Raw genomic sequence first — 25,750 nt, forward strand, 5'->3', positions numbered from 1 at the left:
TCTGGGCGTCAGATTGCTAGGCCTGTGAGTGAGCTCAACTCTCTCCTCCCTCATCCCCAAGATTCACAGAAATAAAATAATAATAACAAATTGATCACTGAGCTGGGGGAGTCCGAGCAAGAAGATTTTTTCAGCTTTATTACCAGATCCCTGTGTGATTCAGGGCAAAAGACCTTGCTGTAATTTAAGCCTTCAGTTTCCTTACCTATAAAATGGAAAACCTTTTTTTTTTTTTTTTAATTTTTCCAGAGTAGGCTTTGTGCCCAGCACAGAGCCCAGTGTGGGGCTTGAACTCACAACTCAAGACTTGAGTTGAGATCAAGAGTTAGACGCTCTACTGAGCCACCCAGGCACCCCAGAAATCCTTTTTTATAATGATTATTTTTATAACAATTATTTATTACAGGGACTGTGTGTATGTGTGTGTGTAAGCATGTGCAAAATGCTTAATAAAATGCCGGACTTTCAGTAACCAATTTATCAGTATTCCCTAAGTGACTAAATCTGCTGCTGCTCTTATCTTACTAACAAGTAAAATGTAAGGAGTTTTTCTTTGTGCCATTCACTGTGTTTCATGCTCCATAAGGTTAATTACATTTAATCCTGCAACAACCCTATGAAGTGCTATTATCTCCTTTACACATGAAAATTGAAATAGTAAATGATTTGCTAGACATCACAAAATATATATGGTGTAGCCATATTTAAACCAACTATTCTGATTATAGAGCCTAAGGTCCTAACAGAACACGCAGTATATTTTTACATTGTCCTGTTTCCTTGGAAAATTTCTTTCCACTGATATTTGAAGGCCTAAGGAGTAGTGGGGAAACGGTGGAAACGCTGGCCCAGGTGGTTGGAGCTTTCTCCCCCTCGCTCTGATCCTGACCAGGATTCGGGTTGCAGACTGCCGTTCTCTTGCGTTTTGTGGGCTGTAATTACACAGATTAACACTGCCCAATTCATAAAGGCTGAGTGAGCAAGAGGAGGTGGAGCTTGTTCAGGCAGCCCGCAAGCCCCACAGATGGTGGGATGGGGGTGGGGAAGGAGGTAGGGATGCTTTACAGCCAGGTCTTTCAGCAGGTTTGATGGCGGATGGTTATTGCATTTTGGTCAGACTGAGCGTGTATGATTCTACAATCTGCCAAGTTCTGCTACACACACACACACACACACACACACACACACTGTCTCTCACTCACACTCAGAGACAGATGAAACGGTTGCTCACGAGGATGCAAACAAAATCAGAGCTGCTTGAGGCTGTAGTGGCAGCCTCCGGTGGCGAGAGGAGTCTAGGAAGGGCGGGGGGGGGGCGGGGGAAGTGGGGTGGATGTTCACCTGCAAACCCAGAATCTGCAGAACCTTCCATGCACTGACTTTTCCCTGGGCAGCAGCGGCAGCCTCAGCGAGGGAATGAGCAATCCAGGGGAGCTGTCTGGCTGGGCCGGAAATGGCTGTAATCATTTAATAGCCCTTGCTCGCTGCACTGACCTAGCAGAGTCGGCGGTAGGCAGGCTCCAGAGTGCTGTCTGGCAAGATAGCCCGGCTTTAATCAAAATGATGGGTTTTCTGGAAGCTCTTTATTAACCTTAGGACCAAAACCCAAAGATGGCAACAAAGGGATGAATGGGGAGGTAAGGGAGGGCTGCACCCTGCAGAATGGGCTGTGATTTTCCGAGCTTGTCACTCCCGCATCCATGCCCCGCCCCCAGCCTCTGTTCCTTCTTTCAGCGGATTTCAGTTGAGCGGCTCCGGCCTGCATCTCTGTCTCTCAAATGGTGGCAAAACAAATATAATCCAAGTAACTGCTACATTTGTATAATGCTTCGGGGTTTTCAGAGGGCCTTCAGGTACAGCTCAGGATGTGGTGGAGTAAGACTGCCTAGGTTACATCCGGTCCTAGGCTCTTCCAATTAGTAACAGGGAGACCATTGATCCTTAGTTTTTTCATTTATAAAACAGACATATGTATAAAACAGACATGTATATTGGCAATATTTACTTCGTATGGTTCTTGTGAGGAGTAGAAATTATATTGCACACAAGTCTGCTTAGCCCAGTGCCAAATACATAGGAAGCACACAGAAAATGTTAAATACATCCAGAATCCTGCAGTGTAGACAGGAAGGCTATCATCTCCATTTTATGGATGAGGAAACTGTGTTTCAGAAATACTTAATGTAAATTGCCCAGGACTTTGTATTATGAAAGATAGAGTCAGGGGAAGCTCTCAAGTTCAGAAGAGCAGAAGCAAGACGAACAGAGGAAAAGAGAACTTGACACTCCCCAACATACTCCAGCCTGTGCCCCTCCAAGAGCTTTCCTCAAAGTACTATCCTTGGTCAAAATGACTTGGTGTTGTTCCATTGGGGAAAATCAACATAAATCAGAAAAACCTCTACTGGCCTCAGCTGACTGCTCAGAGGGGTTCAGAATAGGGGTTAGGGGTGAGTTCACAAGGCTGCACTTGCTCTGACAGAACCTTCCCCACTATGTGCTTTGGCAAAGCCTCCAGCTCCACTCATTCCCAGTCCCCGAGGCCAAACTCCCGCCAGAGTTCCTTTATAAAAGAGGAAAGTTGGATGTTGCCAAAAAGACCCTGGGCAGTGCCCAAGAGAGGTGTCTAACATGGCTTTATAGGGTTAAATGAAGTGGCTAGCTACCTCCAGAGGACAGGAGTTTTTTTTGCTTTTGTTTGTTTTTGTTTTTTGGTGCATAAAGGTGATTTTGTTACAGTATGGGGATAGGACCCGTGGGCAGACAGAGCTGCCAGCAGGTTTTTTTTAAGTTTATTTATTTATTTTGAGAGAGAGAAAGTGTGAGTGGGGGAGGTACAGAGAGAGAATCCCAAGGAGGTTCTGCACTATCAGTGCAGAGCCCAAAGCCCAACTCAGGGCTCAAACTCACAAAGCATGAGATCATTAACTGAGCCACCCAGGCACCTCAGAGGGCAGCTTTTTAAGTTGCAGATCTTTATGCATTTTTAGAAATATGTATGTTGTTCTGACTTTTAAAAGTGTTTCTGCCTATGGTGGGGAAATCAGCCAATACCAAAAAAAGAAATAAAAAGGCAAAACCATTTACTGTAGTTTGATTATATTCTATTAAAGCTTTTAAATCCCATTGGCTTGTAATCTGAATGTCAGGGAAGGACTCTGCTTGATTCAGTCCCCTACCCGATTGATATATACCTGAAATCCCCTTTCTAGGCTCTAATAAAGTCTTAAAGCTTATTGATTTATTTTTTATTTCTTTCGAGAATGAGAGAGATGCTGGGGGTTGGAGGGTGGGCAGAGAGAGAGATCCCAGACAGGCCTCTCACTGTCAGTGCAGAGCCTGATGTTGTGCCTGAACTGTGAAATCATGACCTGAGCCAAATCGGGAGTCAGAGACTTAACCGACTGAGCCCCCCAGCCCCCCCCCCCCAATAGTCTTGACTTCTTGTCAGTCTTGTCCTTACCAATGAGGTAGGTTCCCTGGGACCAGAGGGGAGGGACTGGTGGAAAAGTCACAGGAGGTGGAAGAGGAAACATTCTCTTGATTGACTATTTGCTGGTACTGGCCCTGGGGTCTCTTCCTTTCTCATCTTCTTTAAAGGGGAGTGTCTCCTTGATTCTGCCCCCAAAGTCACAGCATTTTATAGGTGAATATGGCCAAGGGTCTTTAGTACTCTTAGTCGAGAGGGACTCAAGATTAGGTCAGTAATTGTCAGATTCTGAAGCTCTTATTTCATCTGAATGAGCCCTCAGAGATGTTTGCTTACACATCCACCAGAACAGATTAGTCACAATGGTCTGTGAGGGAGTCAAGAAATCAGATTTCGTTCTGCTCTGCAGAAGCTGGATAGGAGGAAGATGCACTGGAATGGATCTCTGATTGCTTCTTGGAGTTTAGGCTGAGTCGGGCCAACCAAGACTCCCAGTGAAGGCTGAGAAGCTCAGTGACATGTAAAAAAAGCTCATTAACTCTTAATAGTCCTGCTGTGAGGGGCTCCGCTGTCCAACAGACATAGCCTTTAATGTCTTTTAATTCTGCAAAATAAAGACGTCTCTGAGCTCTGCATCTCTAGATGACAGTCCTGAGGCCTCCTGCAGAGTCCTAGCTGTGGTTGGAAAAGATTTCCATCCTGGGCTATGTGAGAGTCTCCAGAGTGGTACTGAAACACCAAATCCTGGGTAATCTCAGACAAAAAGCATCCGTGGCCCCAAGTCCACAGAGCTGCAGAGTCCACTCTGCCAGGGGAAGCATGTTGTAGGGAAGGGGACTGGGGGAGAGCTTGAAGTTCCTTGCTTCGTTTCCCTACTGCCTGCTGGTACTTGAGCTAAATTTGCAATATATTCTTAACCTGCCTTCCTAGCCCCAAGAGCTGTGCCATATATAGTTGCCCATATGTGGTTCAATTTATTGGGCTCTTACATTGTGCTGGCGATCAGACTTAGCACTTTGCACACATCACTTCACTGTCTTTAGGGACAAGCGGCAGTGAGTGCAGTCAGGGGAGGGCTGTGGGGTCTGCTGGAGGGGCTGCTGCTTCTCCTACCCGTCCTCGAATTCGCCTGCCCAGCAAGTATTTATTTAAACACCTGTTATGGGCCAGGAATTGTGCTGGACACTGCTCAGGTAGTGGTGAATGAAACAGTGGATGTTTCTGCCGCTGTGGATGGATGTTAGAGTGACAGACGCGGGTGAAGGAGGTGCTGCTTGGCCGGGAGGGTCAGAGAGCACCTTGGTGAGGGGGTTACATTTGAGCACAGACTTGAAGAAGGAGGAGCCCTGCTAAGAATGGAGGGAAGATTATTCTAGGCAAAAGGAAACTGTGCGTACAGGCCTTGAGGCAAAAACAATCCCAAGAGGTGTCTGAAGACCAGAAAGAAGGCCTGTGTGGCCAGAGGACAGTGGTGAGAGGGAATCTTGGAGATGAGACTGGAAAGTAAAAAATATCAGATTATTGAAGGGCCTTATATACCATATTAGGGAGTTTGATTTTTATTTTCTTTTATTTTTTTGTTAAGGCAGTAGAAAGCCTCAGAATAATTTTAAGCAGCAGAGTGATGTAATCTGGTTCCTATTTTTAAAGGATTTTACTGTGTGTATGCTATACTTCAGTTTTTAAAAAAGGGAGAAATACTTAAGGAATAAAGATGACTGTGGCTCCTGAGTAGAGGGCTAGTGAGAAGCAAAAGTCAAAACAGGCTGGGCAAGGAAGAGCCTATGGCTCTAATTCACATTCGAGGTAATGGTGACCTGAGAAAAAGGTAGTGACAGTTCATACGGGGAGAAGAGGACAAAGTCCAGGTATATTTAGGAGGCAGGAATGACAGGTCTTGATATACGGTAAGTGGAAAACGGAGAATAGAAAAAAAATGGAGAATGGCTCTGAAGTTTCTGGCTTGAGCATTAAGGTGAATGGAATGCCATTTATTGAGACTGGGGAGATTTAGAAAGGAATAGATGAGAGCATTGAAGAGTTCTTTCCGCTTGAGATGCCTCCTGAGACTTTCCAGAATAGACGTAGGATGGGCATTTGGAGACATGAGATTGGAGGGCAGAGGGGTACGGGCTCTAAATATGAATCTGTATCTCATCAGCATATTTGGACAGTATATATACCCACGAATATGGCTGAGACCTTGAAAGGAGTGAAGAGAAAGAAGAGGTCTAGGGCCAAAAGAAAGTTCAGGAGAACGGTTTGACAAGGAACTCATAAAAATAAGTGTCTCCCAAAGGGGTGGACAGATGCCACCAAGAGATTCACAACAGTGCAGACTAAAATGTGACCACTGGCTTTGGCAATAACTTGATTAGTGAGCTTGACATGAGCAGTGTTAGAGCAGTATTGTCTAAGGATGCCAAATAAGAGGAGATAGGGAAGTGACAGGGCAGGAGATGGAAATGGCAGATGTAGAGAAACCGAAACTGCAATCAAACGTAAATGGTTTATCTGGCTGATCTTTCCAGGATTCCACCCAAGGAGCAGTGTCAGATACATGCACACGACTGTGATGTCAAAGGGTTTCAGTGTTGTGACCGCTGGGATTACTCGACACAGACAGACCGTTACTCTTCCTCTCTGGTTCTGACCTCTACTCTTCTAGAAGTCATCAATGTCCTTTATCATGTGTCATCCAGCTAGACTCTTGGGAAAGTATTGCATTGAAAACCCCTGTGGATACATAATAATTTCCCTCATACCCAGTGCAAATTTCATCTCTCCTCTGGAATCTCCTTTGACTTTCTCAAGTATGATTAATAATTTTCTCCTTTGGAATCCCATAACACTTCTCGTATACCTTGGTCATTGCATTTATCCAACTGCCTTATAAAATTGCTTGAGTGTCTGTCCCAACAAGACTCTGAGCACAATGAGGGAGGGGACTGGGTCTGGCAAGTAAGGTTGACTCCCAGGGCTGTACCCAAACAGGACCATATTCACAACAGGATTCCACTCTTCCATACTAGATAGCATCCCTCTCTGCCCAGACATCTTCCCATCTCTCCTCTGCTTCATCCCACCACCCCTCAAAGCTATTGTGATACAATTAGGATCAAATAGTTGATTCCACTAACTCATCTATTGTTTTGGACAGAGTAGGTGTCAAAATACATTTGTAGCCAAAATTTTCTCTAGTTTACACACTAGTTTTCTGTTGCTGCTTCTCCCCCTCCTCCCTTCTCCCCCTGTCTCCCTGCCTCCCCCCAACCTCATCCTTCGTCTTCTGTCCGAAACTGTATTCTGTACCTCTAGTTTAGGTCCCCACCCATTATCTAAAGACAATTAAAGTATTTTGAGTATAATTGCAGACGAGGGTTCTGAAATCCTTTGGCAGTTCTCAGTTGGGGGAGTTGTTGTCCAGGCACCCCAGAATCTACATATGTCAGCTGCCTCTTATGTTACCATCATTACTGAAATCTCCCTTTAAAAAATTCTAAGCAAGAACTCAGCAGACCCCGGACGTCCGTAGAACTGGTTTGAGAAAACAGTAGTGTAGTACCTGACATCAAATGAGATACAAGTAATTCAGTTTGTAATTACAGTAACAAATGCCTAGGATGGTCTTTCATTGTAGAGAGCCTACAAAAAGTTAACAGCACTGTTCCAAGAAATGCCCTGTTTACAATAGCTTTTACAACCTCAGGTCTTTTGTTTTTCGTGTTTTTTTATGAAAAAGATTTCTCTTTAATAGTATTATTTTTCGTTTTACTGAGGAATAGACACATAACATTATGTTAGTTTCAGGTATACAATATAATGATTTGATATTTGTATACCTTATAAAATGATCACATTAAGTCTAATTGACATCTGTCACTATACAGTTACAAAAGAATTTTGTGTGTCTGTATGTGTGATGAGAATTTACGGATCTCTCTTGGCAGCTTGCTTTTTTGTTTTTTTACATGTATTTATTTTTGAGAGACAGAGAGAGACAGAGCATGAACAGGGGAGGGACAGAGAGAGGGAGACATAGAATGCGAAGCAGGCTCCAGGCTCTGAGCTAGAGATCAAACCTACGAACTGTGAGATCATGACCAGAGCCAAAGTTGGATGCTCAACCGACTGAGCCACCCAGGCACCCCTCTTGGCAGCTTTCAATTTTTTAAAAAATGTTTTTTATTTATTTTTGAGAGACAGAAAGAGACAGTGAGAGCAGGGGAGGGTCAGAGAGAGAGAGGGAGACATAGAATCCGAAGCAGGCTTCAGGCTCTGAGCTAGCTGTCAGCACAGAGCCCAACGTGGGACCCGAACCCACGAACCGTGAGATTATGACCTGAGCTGAAGCCAGACACTTAACCAACTAAGCCACCCAGGCCTCCCTCTTGGCAGCTTTCAAATATGCAGTATCATCACCAGAGTGCTTCAGTGGCTCACTTGGTTAAGAGTCCGACTCTTGATCTCAGCTCAGGTCATAGTCTCAGGGTTTGTGAGTTCAAGCCCTGCACTGAGCTCTGCACTGTCAATGCAGAGCCTGCTTGGGATTCTCTCTCCCTCTCTCTCTGTCCCTCCTCTGCTTCCACATGCTCTATTTCTAAACAAACAAACAAACAAACAAATAAATAAGCAAGCTTAAAAACGAAAAACAATTGGGGCACCTGGGTGGCTCAGTCAGTTAAGCGTCTGACTTTGGCGCAGGTCATCATCTCATGGTTTGTGAGTTCGAGCCCCACATCAGGCTCTGCGCTGTCAGCACAAAATGAAAAAAAGAAAAGAAAATTTAAAAAATGGAAAACAGATGCTATTTTAAAAACAAACAAACCCCTCTCCCCAAAACAATCATCACCATGCTGTGTGTTTCATTCCAATGACTTATTTATTTGTAACTGGAAGTTTGTACCTTTTGGCCACCTTCACCCATTTCCTACATACCTGTCCCCTTCCTGCCTCTGGCTCCCACTCATCTGTTCTCTGTATCTGTGAGCTTGGCTTTTTGTTTTTGTTTTTGTTACTGTTGTTTTTTAGATTCCACATATAAGCGAGATCATACATTATTTGTCTTTCTCTTTCTGACTTATTTTGCTTAGAATAATTCCCTCAAAGTTCATCCGTGTTGTTGCAAACAGCAAGATTTCATTCTTTTTATGGCTGCATAATATTCCATTATATATATATTGTCAAACCTAAATAAAATCTTCTGTTATTTTACCAGCAAAATGAGTTTATTAGGGAATAGCAGAAGAATGCAATTTAGACAAGCAAATTATGGTAAACCACAGGCAAGTCCACAGAGACAAAGGAAAGGGGACCTCTTACTAGGCTTTAGAAGGATATTGGGGAGGGTTGTTTTGATCAAAATTCTTTGGAGAAGAACAAGAGTCTGAGATCGTGGAGGTTTCTCTTTGGCTTCAGGTGGTGTTTATTGTGTTGTTGCTGGGCAGGGAGAGATTGTCCTTTTTTGTCTTAAAAGCAGGTGATAAAAGTTCTGTGTGAAAAGTATCTGTGCCAAGAATTCCCTTCCTTCTTGCGGGTAGAGTGGCTGCCAGGAGTGGGATGTGAGAGCGCACCCTTCAGGGCTTCCTGACGCCATTATTTTTTTTTTAAGCTCTACCTGCAAGGGAGAGCTTGAACTCCCCACCTGGAGATGGAGAGTCACATGCTCGTGGACTGAGCCAGTCACGTGTCCATTCTGACTCCATTAAATGAGGTTTTCTTTACTCATTTTTACACTATATGCCACATTTTCCTTATCCATTCTTCTACCTATGGGCACCTAGGTTGTTTCCCTATCTTGGCTACTGTAGGTAACAGTGTAGTGAACATAGGAATGAACTATCTTTTCAAGTCAGTGTTTTCATTTTATTTGCATGAATACCCAGGAGGACAATTACTGGATTGTATGGTATTTCTCTTTGTAATTTTTTGAAGAAGCTCCATACTGTTTTCCATAGCGGCTGCACCAGTGTGCATTCCCACCAACGGTGCACACAGGTTCCTTTTCTCCGTGTCCTCGCTGACACTTGTGATTTCTTGTCTTTTTGATGATAGCCATTCTGACAAGTAAGAAATGATATTTCATTGTGGTTTTGATTTACCTCTCCCTGATGATGAGTGATGTTGGGCAACTTTTCGTGTACCTGTTGGCCATTTGTATGTCTTCTTTCAAAAAAAGCCTCTTCAAATCTTCTGCCTATTTTTAAAATCAGATTGTATATTCTTTAGCTGTTGAGTTGAATGAGTTCTTTATACATTTTGGATATTAACCACTTATCAGATTTATAAGCGTTTGTAATCTTCCACGCGACAGGTTACCTTTTCATTTTGTTGATGGTTTAATTTGTTGGGCAGCAGCTTTTTAGTTTGACGTGCTGTAGTTTGTTTATTTTTGCTTTTTATCACTTTTGCTTTTGGTGCCAGATTAAAAAAGCCTGATGTCAAGGAGCTTACTGCCTATGATTTCTTTTAGGCGTTTTATGCTTTCAGGTCTTAGGTTCAAGTCTTTAATCCATTTTGAGTTTATTTTTGTGTGTGGTGTAAGACAGGGTTCCAGTTTCATTCTTTTGCACATAGCCATCCAGTTTTCCCAAAACCATTTACTCAAGAGAATGTCCCCTCCCCACTCTGTATTCTTGCCACCTTTGTCGTAAATTAATTGACCATATATGCATGGGTTTACCTCTGGGTCCTCTTTTCTTTTTCATTGATATAAATGTTTGTTTTTATGCCATTACTATACTGTGTGATGACTATAGCTTTGTAATATAGCGTGAAATCAGGAAGCATGATGTCTCCAGCTTTGTTCTTCTTTCTCAAGATTGCTTTGGCTATTTAGGGTCTATTTTCTATTTCTGTGAAAAATACCATTGGTATTTTGGTCAGGATTACATTGACTCTATAACAGTATTACTTCTTCCAACCCATGAACATAGAATATCTTCCTGTTTATTTGTGTCATTTCTTCAGTTTTTTTCCATAAGTATCTTAGAGTTTAGAGTACAGGTCTTTCACCTCCTTGATTAAATTTATTCCTAGTCTTTCACCTCCTTGATTAAATTTATTCCTAGTTCTTTTATTGCCTGTTTTTTTTTGTTCTTTTATTCCTAGTTCTTTTATTGCTTTAATCTAGTTCATCTCCCATCCTATTCCAGGCAAAGTAATCACAACCATATCCTTTAGGAAATTCTTCACAAAGAACCAAATATATGTCCCGAGAAAATTAGACTTCCAGACCGTCTGGTGAGAAACTGCCCTCCTGATTGTTTCCAAACACTGACCTTGCTGTCAGGCTCAAAGAAACACCCATGATTTATTGGGGGAGGGCGGGGCGGGGAGGGGAGGCAGGCTTGTCTGTGCAGCTTCCCCTGTATTCTACCCACTAGCGTGGCCTGGAAGGCGTGTGTTGACCCTTACTGACTTGTGATGTTGTGTCTTTCAGAACCAGAGGCAGGAGAAGTGTCCCCTCCAGTCGGCGCTGGTGTCAACAGCAACAGCTGGACCTTTAAATACGGACCAGGCAACCCCAAACAATCTGGTCCCGGTGAGTTGCCAGACAAATTCATTATCCCAGGATCTCCTGCAATCATCTCCATTCGGCAGGAGCCTACTAACAGCCAAATTGACAAAAGTGACTTCATAACCTTCGGCAAAAAGGAGGAGACCAAGAAAAAGAAGAAAAAGAAGAAGGGTAACAAGACCCAGGAAAAAAAAGAGAAAGGGAACAGCACGACTGACAACAGTGACCAGTGAGGTCATCTCATGGAGACAAGCCACTTAGCCAGTTTTTGTAATAATGGCAAATCTCTCCCATGTAGCAACTCCCCATCCTCTCTCTTATCTCCATGAGCCCTCTCTTATAGACCTCAGAAATCTGCAGAAAGTTCCCTGTGTCTGTGTAGATCACATTTAACAGGTTTTGTCTTAAAAGCTTTACTAAGTCTGGTGTTAACTCTTTCTCTCCACTCTGGCTTGTTTTCAGAACCTAAAAAGCAGACCCAAGTTTCCTTTCTCCTCCGCCGCAAAGGAGAGGCTTCCCAGCCCCGCCAGTGAGAGGTTGGACTCTCTGCCCTGTGCTCCGGGGATCCTGTCTTGATGACACTTGCAGGGCAGGCTCAAAGGTTTTGAGATTGAGCAGCTTGGGTGTCTGTGGCCGCTGGGTTTGTGTGGTCACCGGGGGTGAGTGAGTGCCAGATGTTGGCTGGGATGGGCCAGATGAGACTAGATGGTGCAAGGAGGGCTGGGAAACAGAGACCAACAAACAGTGGGAGTTGCCAATCCAGGGGGAATGTGAAACTACAAGGGACCAGACTTTCTAAATCTTACAACTCAAGAGGCAGTGGCCACCCTCTCGTAGACAAAAACCACCCCACTGACAAGGCTTGGGCTGTGGTGTCATTATCCCTAAAACCTGCATTCCACCTACGAGCCAACAGTCCAGTGTTGAACGGGGCCGACCAGGGCACCAGAAGCAGATCTGATGTGTTTGCGTGCGTCCTTGTGCTCACTTTATTAAAAATTCTTTTGCACACAATGTCTGTGGAAAGGCGAGATCCTTTCCCAACACATATGCAAAAGCAGAAGCAAAAGAAAACCCCAACACCTCACTTTATGCTGTTTGTTGTTTGATAGATTTATTTAAAAAAGAGAAACTCTATGACTATAAATCTTTAAAGAGAAATATGATGAGTCCCCCCTCAACTCCTCAAAAGAGAATCCAGTCTACAGCCATTTAAATGATCATTGCTGCTACAGAAGTGCTTTAAGAGAATTGCCTGAAACATCTGTATTATACTGGCCACCTGCCAATCACAGCTTTACTCTTTCAGGTCACTCTGGGGCTGCCTCTTGCATGTATTAATTACTAAATAAAAGGATCTTTCTCTCTCTCTTTTCTAAGAAACAATTATGTGCACTTTGAATACACAACCTTCTCTAGCCAACTATATCAAGACCCCGAAATTGAAGAAAAATAATTGTTTTCTCACACACAGTGAGCCGAGTTTTCAATCCTCGAATTCTGTGATTTGTCTTGGTGTGCCAGCCCACACCTTCTCTTTGGTTTAGTTTTCCTTTTTTAGAACACTCTGAATTGCTGATCTTGCTGACACCTATGATGTTACCTGAAACCAATCTCCCATATGTATGCTGTATGCTATTATAAGACTCCTGAAATATACTTACTCTGTGCTTGTGTATGTGAATGTTAATGCAACTATTACCTAGAGTGAACTTTAAGCTTTATTGTTGAATGTAATTCCATTATATTTCCTTTTGTACACCTGTGAAAAAGTGGAGTAGTGTTTTTTTAACCATTGTTAATCAGCTTTTGTGTATGAAAGACACAGTAAAATTTCTTTCTTAAATCAAGACACTGGTGATTCAAGGAATTTTATTTATGGTCAGCCAGGAGCTGTCTCTTGCCAAGACTGCTGCTGGCAAGGGAATAGATAGAGCTGTTTTTTTCTAGTAACAATTCTGGAATGAATACCGTGGTTACTCCCTGAGGGTATGCAAGCACAAAATTTACCAATCTGACCTCTCTGAAGTCACAGGATGCTTTGGAATTATAATGACATCCGGAATATCAGCTCATAGCAAAGAATAAAATTTACTGTCACCTTAAATAAGAAACTTTAATTTTGTTAAAATGTACAATTTAGAAGTTTAATTACATTATCTTTTAAACGTTACCATAAAAGAGGTAGGAGTCTGTTATTAAAACAAAAACATTAAATCTCAAAAAAAAAAAAAAGCCTGTTTTGTCTGCTTTTAGCTTCGTTCTCCCATATTTTGAAGGGTGTGTAACTTCAGCTCTGCAGGATTGCATGGGGTAAAACTTGTTGCCAACACGTGTGAACCATTGCTACATTGTAGGTTGTGATCATTTTGCCCCACTGAAACCCATGTATCTGACCTTACGTGCCTTTTGAATACTAGGAGAATTGGGCTAATTTATTAATGATGATGATTATGATGTATCTGTACAGCACTTTTTACATTTGCAAAGTGCTTTCCAGTCCATGTTAGTTACTAGTTATTACAGCTGTAAGGATAAAACACGCCATGTGGATTCATTTTTAATTGGTGCTATTGGTATTTATTCTGTTATTGCTAATAAATGGAAATGGTGGTATGAAAGAAATGGTGGTCATTTCTCAGTATAAGAGTAGGAGAAATTAGAGTGCTGACTATCATTAGCTGTTATTATTGAAGAAGGCTGCAGTGGGACTCTAACGGTATCGCTCTCTGGCTGTCCTCCTGGCTTCTGACACTAAGGCAAAACCCCCAATGGAATCAAGACTCAGACTCCACAGTATTACTAGAATGGGCAGCCAGGAGGCTTCGCGGTCACTTCCCAGTACAGTTTCCGTCTTCTCTAGGAAGAATTGCAACAAACCAATTTTTATCCCTGGAGCCCTGCAGTCATCTAATTCATTACTTGTTTAGCCTTTGCTCCTTTCTACAGTGGGGCAGTCAAATAATGCCCCCCGGAAATAAACTTTGATGGCGTACTGGGTATACAGTAGCCACTGTATGACGTAGGTTCAGTTCACAGCCTACGTTCCATAACAGACAGATTATATTTTCCTTCTGTAGTTAAGTTTTGTGAGCAGTTATTCTCAACTGGGAGCAGTTCTGCTTCTTGGGGGGAAGGGGGATATTTGGCCACATGTAGAGACATTTTTGGTTATTGTTACTTGGGTGGAAGTGTTACCGGCATCTAATGGGCAGAGGCCACGAATGCTGCTAACACCCAATAATGATAATGCCCAAGACCCGCCCCCCCCACAGCAGTTTTCCAGCCCCAAATGTCAACAGGACCAATATTGAAAACCTTGAAACAGAATGACCAAATAATTTGTTGTTGAATCCATTTTTGAGGTGGAAAGGGAGCACCATTAATAATTGGGATATGAGATTTAAACTGGGCCACAAACTCGGATGTGTGGTGACTCTACTTATAGAAAGAAAGAGAAACTAATATTACACTAGAAGTTAACTGGAATTTAAATAGAAAGTTGGGGGACAAACAGGAAGAAAGAAGAAGAAAGAAAGAAAGAGGTAGAGGAAGGAAGGAAAGAAAAGAAAGAGAAAGAAAGAAGAAAAGAAAGAACAGAGAGAAAGAAACCAGTAAGTACAGCCTTATAACTCACCAGCAGGGGAACCGTGGGCAAACATGACATCTCTCCATTTTTGAGCCTCTGTTTCATCATCTGTCAAATGGGAATAATTACAGTACCGACCTTATAGATTTGTGGGGAAGATACAGCAAGATAATCTCAAAAAGGTTTTAGCACAATATCTGGCACACTACAGTGCTCAATAGTTATTAATAATCCTTTTCTTGCATCTCGTCACCCTTTTCCACAAGTTTAGCTATTACACTCAGGACACTTTTCCTATTAAGATGTGAGTGACAGATTATAAAACATAAACTGGGGAATAAAAATATTTTTACTCCTTCATATTTTTGTCCACCTCCGAAGGAAAAGAGGTGAAGTGAGTTTCCTAACTCTTTACCTACTTCTATCATGAACAATAATCAGGTGCTAAGTGGTCAAGCGGCCAGTCTGTTGACAGCTGTGCCACATCAGTGATCAGTGACTGAAAGCCAGAGACCAAAGGACCTAGAAGTCACTTTGCATGTTCAAATGAATGAGTTCCACGTGAGCCTACGTGCAACAACTTGAGGAAGGGGGAGGGTCACCTCCACAACTTCTTTTGGCGGATGGGCAAACCAGGAACAAACCAGGTCCCTCTCTTAAGGGCCAGGCCAGGCTTCTTGATGTGGGTCTTATAGAGAGTGCAGAATTCACACTTTCAAGGAATTAAAATCCATCTAATTTTAAAGGATGAGGTTCCCCAGCGAGTGTTCAGAGCCTTTGCTGTTGGCTTTTAGGCTAAAGTAAGATTCGAAGTAAGTTGCAAGATGTCATATTAGTATATTTTATGTTTTAGAAATGCAGAACTCAATCTTAAAGCACAAATGTATTTGACCAAACACTAAAGCAATTCTGATGTTAAATCTATATTTAAAAGAAATTTTTTTAATGTCTTTATTTTATTGTGAGAGGCAGAGCCAGAAAGTGATTGGGGGAGGGGCAGAGAGAGGGAGACACACAATCTGAAGCAGGCTCCAGGCTCTGAGCTGTCAGCACACAGTACGACGAGGGGCTCAAACCCATGGACTGTGAGATCATGACCTGAGCCAAAGTCGGATGCTCAACTGACTGAGCCACCCAGACGCCCCTAAATCTACATTTTAAAACCACCAAAACAACAAGAGGCAAGCTAAAACAAACACACTAAAAACTACAGATAAGCCTCCTTAGGATTTGAAAGCCTCAAGAGCATTCCTAAGAGATGGCAAGGTGGCCTCTCCTTGACCCAGTTTCATCACTTCTGTATGTGTTTCCTCTCCTTGGAGAAGAAGCGAATCGTATTAATTTACTCCAGAATCGCTTGGCTGTTGGCTGGCAGGACATACACTTGCAACTGAGAGATCCCTCTGATTTTATGCAGACACACGTACACACACAGCGACCCTCCTGTTCTAATAAAGCAGGGGGCTTTAGCAAAGGAGCAATGTGCTCTTCTTCCTGGGAAGTTGCACCTAAGAGTGATCAGCAGCAACCCTATTGTCAGAACTCTTAGGTAAAATGCTTGTTCGTTCCCATTTTCTCCTGGGGTTGATCCATGGGGAAATGCCTGCTGAACATGAAATCTTAAAAGTCTTTTGCCTCAAAAAAAGTCTAAGTTTATCTCTGAGTTCAGGTTCCTGTGAGGTAGAGACTGCTCAATTTACTTCCATAGCATGGTGCCTAGTCTGCATAAAGAAATAAGGGAGATTAGCTACTGAAAAACATAAAGCCCAGCCATTTGTCAGGTTATGCAATTATCCTGTGACTGGGGAATCATCAATCCTCAAAGAACCTGAACAATTCAACCACCGAGCCGGCAGCTGGTCTTAGAGCAGGGCTGAAGAAATTGACAACTGAGGCATAAACAGGCAGGAGACTTAATTAAACAGCTCCCATTTTTAAAGCTTGGCTTTCACTAGCTTAACTTGATTTAATTTTATGTGACATTGAATTTTTATTATAAAAGTAATACATGTTCTTCTTTAAAATCAAAGAATATTACAATTCTCCCTCACACAGGTATCCAATGTTAGCATGATCCCTTGTGTTTTTCCACATTTTCTCTATGTGCCTGTATGCGACTGTGTGCATGCGCACTCTCTCTCTCACAGACACACACACACACACACACACACACACACACACACACACTCATAATTAGGAAGGAGACTTTAATCAATAAGCATGGTGCTCTTCTCCCTTTGAAGTTGTACCTAAGAGTTGCATACAGCAACCCTATTGCCATAATCAGGTAAAATGTAGAAAATTAAATTTATGAGGGGGGTGGTGCCTGCCTGGCTCTGCCAGCACAGTGTGTGACTCTTGATCTTGTGGTTGTAATTGGGTGTAGAGATTACCTAAAAATAAACAAGACCTTTAAAAAAATTAAACTTATGTGATATATGTATATCATATATGCATGTTTAATTTTTTTCTTTTTCAAATTAAAAAAAGATAATACCACACTTGTTACTCTGAAGGTTTTTCTTTTTTAACTTACAAGAGCACGGAGATTTCTCCAGGTTAACTCTAAATCACTTCTTTTAATTGTACAAATTTTATATAATGGCCAGATCATAATGTCACAATGCATGCACTTTTTCTTTTATTAATGGACATTTAAACTAAGCCAGATTTTTGCAACTAGAAACAAAAACAGTACTCATGTGCAATGATAAATTCAGTACCTGAGCTTTGTAAAACCTGATGTAGGTGCATCCAAAAGAGGAAATTTAGAAGGACTTTATGAACTTTATGTGACTCCCTCTATAATAACCACAGTCCTCTCTCTGAACACATGCTCAGTTTTGGTGCTCAATACTAAATTATGGCTCTATTTATATAGATGAATGATGAAAACAGAAGAAACATTCATAAAAGAGACAGAAGTGAGAAAAATGTGTTTTCATTTACTCACCCAAAACCATTTCTTGGGAGCTCCATTTCCCCTGAAGGCTTTTCTTCATCCAATCACAGATTCAGACACACATATGAAAGAGGGAGCCTGGAAGACAGTTCAAATACTTGCTTAGGCCCATGCTGTTAAGATCATCTGGTTGAATATTGCATAGAAAGCAGGGTAATTTTCTTCAAGGTTGTTATATCTTATCTGAGAAGTAGACATCTGAACCTAGTACCTCCAGAACAGATTTCAGCTTAAGAAAAATAAATTGTTTATCAATAATGACTCTGAGAGCGCTACAGAATCAGGGTAGCCATTCATGTGTTAATCTCAGTTACAAAATCATCTGGCTCGGAGCTTTGAAAGGTTTTCCTCACTAAATTATTGATATACATCAGCCTTTCAGGAAAGAATTACACTTCCAAGTCCTTAGGTTTCTTCCATTCTCTAAGACTAACAGCATTCATTATCCAGATGATATACACATTTCTTCTCAACTGTGGTAGCTTTCCAGATCACTTTGCTGTCTTCCTCAGGCATATGGCCAATTTTCTGGGAGGCAGGGAGTCTAGAAGCTTCTGTCTTCCTCTCATGCCTTTCACAATGGCACAGTGAGCTTAGAGCCTCGTCAGAGGCCTTTGGTCAGTTCTGGAACACAGGTGGGCGGTGCACATGTTTGGTTTAACAGGCAGAGCTAGATCTAGCCTTGGAAATGCTATAGGACAGGGAGGTGGTTTTCTGCAGGCCGGGCTGACATCAGAAATGTAGGAGCATTCAGTAACTTTCTTTGCATAAATTTGGGATGATAGGGCAGACGGGCCATGGGACAGATCCAGTCTGCTGGCAGTGATGTGCATTGTAGAAGAGATTTTCGATTGCAAGAAACCAACTCCATCTAGGTTAAGTAGGAAGGACAATTTATTATAAAGGCACCGGTTGTCTCATTGAAACTAAGAATGGGGAAGCAGCTGGGCCTTTAGAAGGACCACAGACTAGAAAGCCAGAACTGTCTTTGTTTTTGTTTTAATGTCATCTGTTGGGGACACCTGGGTGCTTCTACTGGTTGAGTGACTCCTGATTTCATCTCAGGTCAAAATCCCAGAGTGTGGGATGGAGCCCAGCGTCTGCCTCCAAGATAAGCATGGAGACTGCTTAATGTTCTCTCTCTCTGTCTCTCTCTGTCTCTCTCTGTCTCTGCCACTCTCCTGTGTGCACACACACTCTCTCAAAATAAAAATTAAAATGAAAAAAATGTCATCTCTAATTATTTTCTTAGTCTGCATCATTCTTCCCTATGTCTACAGTCCAGTTTTCCTCTCCTTCTCCCCGTACCTTCTAAATGTATTTATTCTTGTTTCTAGTGGTCCACAAAAACCTGCCTTCTCTTTCTAAATATCCATTCTAAATTCTTCATGGAGAGAAGAACTGATTGGCTTGTTTTGAGTCAGGTGGCTGACTGTGGTCTCATCAGCTATGGGCCAGTGGGCTGTTTAGAGATTTAGACATTTAGGGAAAACCTTAAAAGCCTGCTGACCACTGACATTCCTCAAGTGTAAACTAGGAAAAGAAATGTCTCATTCAAGGTCACAGCCAGTAAATGATGAAAGAAAATTCATTCTTCTATTACCAGGAACTCCAAAACCAGAGACACCAGGAGTGAATAACATTAACTGTTTCATGATATCCTTAACAGCCATACGCAGGATAATTTAATGAGGCCCTGTTGATTTGACAGAGTCACATGTCACTGCTATTTCTCTTTTTATTCAGAATGGAAATAGCAATATTGATTTCTCTTAAAGAGAAAGTAAAAATAATACAAAACTTTACATGTATATATATATCTTAAAAATAAAATATATAGAAGCCCAGACCTTGGAGAGTAGCAAGTGAAGTATTTTTTTTAAGTTTATTTATTTACTTTGAGAAAGCCCACGTGCTACTTTTGTTAATGATACAGGTGAGTTAGAGCAGATAAATTAGTGTGAGTGCCAGATTTAGGGGCTAACTGAACCCCACATCAGTCAGAGCTCCCAGCCAGCACAGAGGAGCCGGAGAGAGCCAGTGTTCATGGCGGGCAGTTCATTTCCAGGGGGCAAAGGGGCAGAGTCAAGTCAAGTATTAACAGTTTATTCTTTCCCACATGGCCAATCAAATAAGTCACTCCAATCCCATGAGGCAGTGAACAAGGGACCTAGACAGGTAAGAGTGTGACTCTGAGTGCCTTTTGCATGTAAGGGAGCATCAGGAGAGAGAAGATGCATTTTTCTTTAAATACACATATATACTTTAAAGGATCGTACTAGTCTTACGTTCTGTAACTTGCTTTTTCCCATATAAATGTAAACCTTTTAAATCATTTGCACATATTTCCTGCCATGATTATACTATAATTTATTTAGCCAGTCCCTGTTAATCAATATTAAAGGTTTTGTATATTTTTACCACTGCGAACAGTGCTACGGTGAACACTCTTTTACCAAGTTTGGCACATTAGTCCAATATTCCTGCAAGATAGGTTCTGAAAAGTAAAATTACTAAGTAAAACAATATGCACATTACATCTTTTATACATATTACAAAATTAGTCCCTGGAAATACAGTATCTCCCACAGTCAGTTTATGAGAATTTCTACACCTTGTCTAATGGATATTATCAGTCATTTTCACCTTTGAAAATAAGATAAACAAGCACTATGGTTTAATTTGTATGTCTTTGATAACCATAAACTTGCACTTTTTTTTCCTATCACAAGATTGTGATTTAATTGATCTGGCAGGGTTGTAGTGAAAGCTAACTGATAAGTGGCTTTTCTTTTTGTAATGCAGCTGCCTGATGGTAACTTTTGATTGCTGAGACATTCATTTTAACAGGCAGCCACCTCGAAGACGGCACGGCTTCTCCCCACTCCTCATTTGGGCTGACTTCCATCTCTGACCATTCTGGTAGCTTGTGCTTGTTTTTTCTCTCCCCACACTTAATTTTATTTTATTTTTTTTTAACATTTATTTTTGAGAGACAGAGGGAAACACAGCACAAGTGGGGGCGGGACAGAGAGAGAGAGAGAGAGGGAGACACAGAATCTGAAGCAGGCTCCAGGCTCTGAGCTGTCGGCAGAACCCAAAACAGACTCAAACTCACCAGCTGTTGAGATCTTGACCTGAGCTGAAGTCCCATGCTTAGCCACCTGAGCCACTCAGGTGTCCCTCTCCCTACACTTTAAATTCCCACTCTTATGTTTTAAATTCACCAATAAAGAGTGAGGCCACAAGGCCCTCGCCGCCAATAAAAGCACAAGCCCAGACCCGCATGCGCACCTGCATACCACGTGGGCACACTCCCTTGCCCTCTCTATACCGCGCCCCTGCCGTGGGCCCCAGCGCAGCCAGTAACTTCCATGATCTGTAAGTAATAAAGCTTTCTCTTTTCCCCCCCGAGTTTTCTTATGGTTATTGCTGGGAGCGTCTTGCAATCATCAGAAACACATGGGCCCGTCCAGCCACAGGTGTGGATAGGCTGAGCTCAGCACAGAACAGGTGTCAAATATTTACCAGGGTACAAGACGCCTTTAAGTATTCTAGCAGCAAATTTGGCTTTAAAACTGTGTGAAAGATTGATGGAGTTATTTGGCACAGTAGATATGTTAGATAGACTACAGTGTGTGATTTCAGAATCAATATTCAGTCCATATATTTGTGCAACAGAGAATTACCATAATAAATGCAGACTTGACGGTTCACTAGGAGGATGCATTAGGCCTGTGTCCCTGGAGGTTTGTTGAACCCGAGCTTAAGAACAGTGGAGTACAGTGGGCCGATGCCTTCCTTCTAGACTTCTACCCTTCTGTCTTCAGAGCGATCCTAAGACCAAACCAGAACATGCAAGATTTTGTCTTCCATTTTCCTCAAAAGGAGCCCACATGGCATTGTTCCTGGTTCTCTGCCCACACATTGATAGAAGTCTGACTGACTCCCCAAGGTCAGACCTGGAGCCTTTCGGTGTAGGTCTTAGACTTACTAAAAGACTTGGAAATGTGCATTAACAGTACAAAGGAGAGAGTGAATGGGAGGGAAAGAAAATATTAAAAGTAATTTGTGATTTATCAGTTTGGATTCACTTAGGTTAATATTTTTAAAAGACGTGAATATATTTTCAGAATAAAAATGATGGAGGTCATGTCTCTCTCCTAAAAGTCTAGGGATAGAGAGTCCAAGCTGGTAGGGTACCCTTACTGTGACGTCAGGGACCTAGGGCCACATTCTAGTCAGAGATGCCCAGCATGACACTGCTCATTGTCAAGGTCTCCCATAATTCAGTATGGCTATCAGATTGCCAGCCATTTCAGAAAAGGGAAGGGAAGTCTTCTAAAGGTTTCCCACGAGACCCACCTAACATTTCTGTTTTTATCTGACTGGCCAAAAAAAAAATATTACATGGTCAAACCTAGATGCAGGGATGCGTGTGACCAACTAAAACACAGGGTTCTTTGTCTAAAGAGAATATCTATAGCCTCTGCCACAAAATGGATGCATTTTCACTTAAAAGCTTTTTAAATGTCTTATTTACTTTTTTATTTTGAGAGAGAGCAAGCAAAAGAGAGAATAAATGGGTAGGGGCAGAGAGAGAGGGAGACAGAAGATCTGAAGCAGGCTCTGTGCTGACAAGGTGAGAGCAGCAAGCCTGATCTGGGGCTCGAACTGCTGAACCACTGGAGATCATGACCTGAGCTGAAGTCTGACGCTCAACTGACTGAGCCACTAAATGGATGAATTTTTAAAAATAATATCAAAGTGGGGGAAAGATTTTATAAGCATGACGATACTAATGTGATAAAAGATAAAACATTTTATAAATAAACTTTTAAAAATTGCATTGCAAGACCACCATGAACAAAATCGAAAGGTAAAATATCTACTAATGTCACAAATAAAGGCTAATTTCTACACATAGAAGTAACTCCTACAAATTGAAAAAAAGCTCCCAAAACCAACAGAAAAATGTACAAGGGACATTTCCCAGAAATGAAAATGCATACAGGTGTTTCAAACATATGGTTCAAACAAATTAAAAATAAAACCCCTTTGAGATAAACTTTTTGATCCATTGATTGGAAATGGTTACAAAGTTTAACGCCACAATGTGTTAGCAAGGGTGCAATTCACCAGGTGTTCTCATTTGCCATCTTTCAGGTACTTCCTTGTGCCTTCCCTCCTGTGCTCTAAACTTCACCCCTGATCCTGCCTGTTGCTGCCCTAAACAAAATCTTCTGTGGGCTTGGACTCATTTCTGCTGACAGGGTCCTGCCTTAAGCATGCATTTAAGTCTTTTGCTTTATTTTCTAAGGCTTTTCTGATGTCTTATCAAGGGACTCTGGTTCTTGAAGGTACAGCTGGAATTTAACAGCTCTGGGTCATCCTTCCAACAATGAGCAATGAGAAACAAATGTTTTCCCCAGCTGATCCTTGGATGACCAATTACAAGAGGCATCCTACACCTCCTTTAAAGTTCTGGATTGCTGTAACCTCAGTTTCTCACAGAGGCTACCTCAATGCATCCCGGATTGTCTTTTCTCTCTTCCACCTTCCTGGTCCTCTGATCATCTCCCAAACTCCCTGTGCACAAACTCTTGTCTCGGGCTTTGCTTTTGAGAGTAAATCGAGCTCAGACATATTGCTCATGGGATATAAATTGGTAAGAGTAATGTGACAGTTTTTACTATAATTCTTAAAAATACTGACCTAATAATTCCACTTTAGAAATTTGTTTTAGGGACACCTGGGTGGCTCAGTTGGTTAAGTGTCCAACTCTTGGTTTCAGCTCAGGTCACCATCTCACGGTTCATGCGATCTCACACTGTTAGCGGAGACTGCTTGGGAGTCTCTTCCCCCCTGCTTTCACATCTGTGTGTGCTCTCTCTCAAATACATTAAAATTTTTTTAAATAATTTATTTTAAAGGTATATACTAATAGTTTAGCATGTGTGAAGTGATGGTTGTAAAAGAATATGCATTGAAACATTGTATAACAGCCAAGAATTAAAAAAAATCTCACTGAATCCCAAAATAGAATATTGATTAAGTTAATGCCAGTATGATCCATACAATGAATAGCAGGTGGCAAATAATGAGGTAGCTTTATATGGAAGGATCTTTAAAAGCTGAGAACAGTGGCACACCTGAGGGGCTTAGTTGGTTAAGCGTTTAACTCTTAATTTAGGCGCGGGTCCTGATCTCATGGTTTGTGGGTTCAGGCCCCACCTTGGGCTCCATGTTGGCAGTGTGGAGCCTGCTTGGGATTCTCTCTCTCCCTCTCTCTGCCCCTCCTCTGCGTGCACGCGTGCTCTCTCTCTCTCTCAGAACAAATAAACACTTTTTTAAAAATTCTCAGTTTTGGGGCGCTTGGGTCACTCAGTCGGTTAAGCATCCAACTTCAGCTCAGGTCATGATCTCACAGTTCGTGGGTTCAAGCCCAGCATCAGGCTCTGTGCTGACAGCTCGCTTAGAACCTGGAAACTGCTTCAGATTCTGTATCTCCCCCCCGCCCCCGACTCTCCCCTGCTCAAGCTGTCTCTCTCTGTCTCTCAAAAATAAATAAAAAAACATTAAAAAAAAGATGCAAATGTAATCACAAAACATGATATAAACCCAGTCCAATCTGTCTGATCAAAGTAAGTAGAGCCAATCCTGGCTAAGACTAGAGTTACAGGTAGAGTTGCCAGATGTAGCAAATAAAAATATAGAATAGCCAATTATATTTAAATTTTAGGTAAATAATGCATACTTTCTTAGAATAAGTATGTATCATGCAATATGCCCCATGAAATATTTGGGACATATTTATACTAAAATATTAATTTTTGTTTTGTCTGTGTTATCTGATAATACCTGAGTTATATGAAAAAGAATCAATTTCTGGAGTTGTGAACTGGACATTACTTTAAAAAAAATTCCCCAGGTCGGAATTACCTACTTCATATCCAAAATTCAGAACAACTGCTCTAGAAAATGCTAATTTTAGCCAAATTAATTAGGTGAATTGGCATCAGGAGAATTGACTTAGGTAAAATGGTATCAGGTGGACTAAATCCTCATGGCCACCTTAGCATGTGACTTAAGAAACGGTTGTCAGTCCCTCTTGGTGCATTATGTCCTTCTAAGAACCTGGTTCATTTTGTGCACATTACTTACAGGGTCCCACCTTAAATTTGGCATCTGCCTCTGGCTGTCCTCTCTGCATTAGTGAGGTCTCTTTTGGGAGGAGCACATTTCGTGTCTCACTCGTTAGCTAAGGCCTGGAACTGAAAACGTGAACGTTCTTTCCAACTTGGAGGTTGAAATGCCCTGCTCTCAAGTCAGCAACAGCTCAGAAATCCCCTGTGACACTTTTGGGCAGTTTCATTTTTCACTTGCACACGTGGAGAAGCTGTAAGTGGGTAAGCTGGTGACTTGCAAGTATCAGGGACAGAAGCAGAGGTAAACTAAGGTGCCCTACCTCCTAGTTAAGTTGGTGTAAGAAAAGATGACATGGTAAAATTTGCCAGTATTGCTTGGGGTTGCTCAGAAAAACAGACGTTTACATTTCTAGACTTTTCCCAAAACAAAATGTCACCTGAAAGCACTTCTTTCTTCTCTGTAGCTAAGGTGCTATATCTTTCTCCTCATCAGCTCCCAGTGGCCAGGGTGGCAGAGAAGAATGGACTGTTATTTGATGCCAAATTGAATCTGCAGAGATTCTGTGAACTCAGACGAGAGAATTATTACAGTGACTCAGAATGTGTGTGTCGATTGGTGATTTTTAGCATTGATAGCAAGCAAGACTTACTTTTAATTTCCTTTTAAATATTAGGATGTTTCAAAATGTCCTCGGTTACTGATTAGGCCAGTGTTTCTGATCTTGGTGATAGAAAGTAGCCAACTTTTAAACTAAAAAAAAATCCCATGAGAGGTTCTAACTGAACTTCCATATTTCCAGGGTACCCTTCCCAGCCATAGTGAAAACATGAGCATTCTCCTGCTCAGTGATACATTTAAGCCTTCTGGTTGACACAGGCCATTGCCCCATATAGAAGAATTGGCAGCATTGGTGGTACAACCATCAGCCCGATATTCTGATCTTTGGAGAAGCATGGGCTTGAGGAGTAGGTTTGTCTTCAGAGTGGGTAGAGAGCCAGCCCCTTGTGGCCCCTCCTGCTGTGGATAATATCCAAGGCAGTGGAAGGAAATGCTCAGGTTAGATGGCAATTGCCCTGTGTCTCGGCCTCCAAGCCTGCATTG

The 25,750-nt window shown here is 41.9% G+C and overlaps 1 protein-coding gene and 1 long non-coding RNA gene across 2 annotated transcripts in view; one reads left to right on the top strand and one right to left on the bottom strand.

The window, feature by feature from the left end:
* The window catches only part of LOC115294303 (protocadherin alpha-C2), a 47,765-nt gene extending 34,195 nt beyond the window's left edge, over positions 1-13,570 (top strand). The window contains exon 4 of the mRNA XM_029942086.1: positions 10,872-13,570. Within this exon, the coding sequence (XP_029797946.1) occupies positions 10,872-11,182 (311 nt within the window). The 3' untranslated portion in view covers positions 11,183-13,570. The remainder of the gene's footprint in view (positions 1-10,871) is intronic.
* A 1,015-nt stretch (positions 13,571-14,585) lies between these two features.
* On the bottom strand, positions 14,586-25,505 carry LOC115293189. Its single transcript, XR_003909410.1, has 5 exons — positions 25,299-25,505; positions 25,086-25,209; positions 21,190-21,337; positions 17,492-17,578; positions 14,586-14,646 (listed from the first exon to the last, which is right to left on the bottom strand). It is a non-coding gene; the product is annotated as an uncharacterized LOC115293189 (long non-coding RNA).
* Between the last annotated feature and the right edge of the window lie 245 nt (positions 25,506-25,750).

Source organism: Suricata suricatta, chromosome 6 (assembly GCF_006229205.1).
Source record: "Suricata suricatta isolate VVHF042 chromosome 6, meerkat_22Aug2017_6uvM2_HiC, whole genome shotgun sequence".
NCBI classification, from domain to species: domain Eukaryota; kingdom Metazoa; phylum Chordata; class Mammalia; order Carnivora; family Herpestidae; genus Suricata; species Suricata suricatta.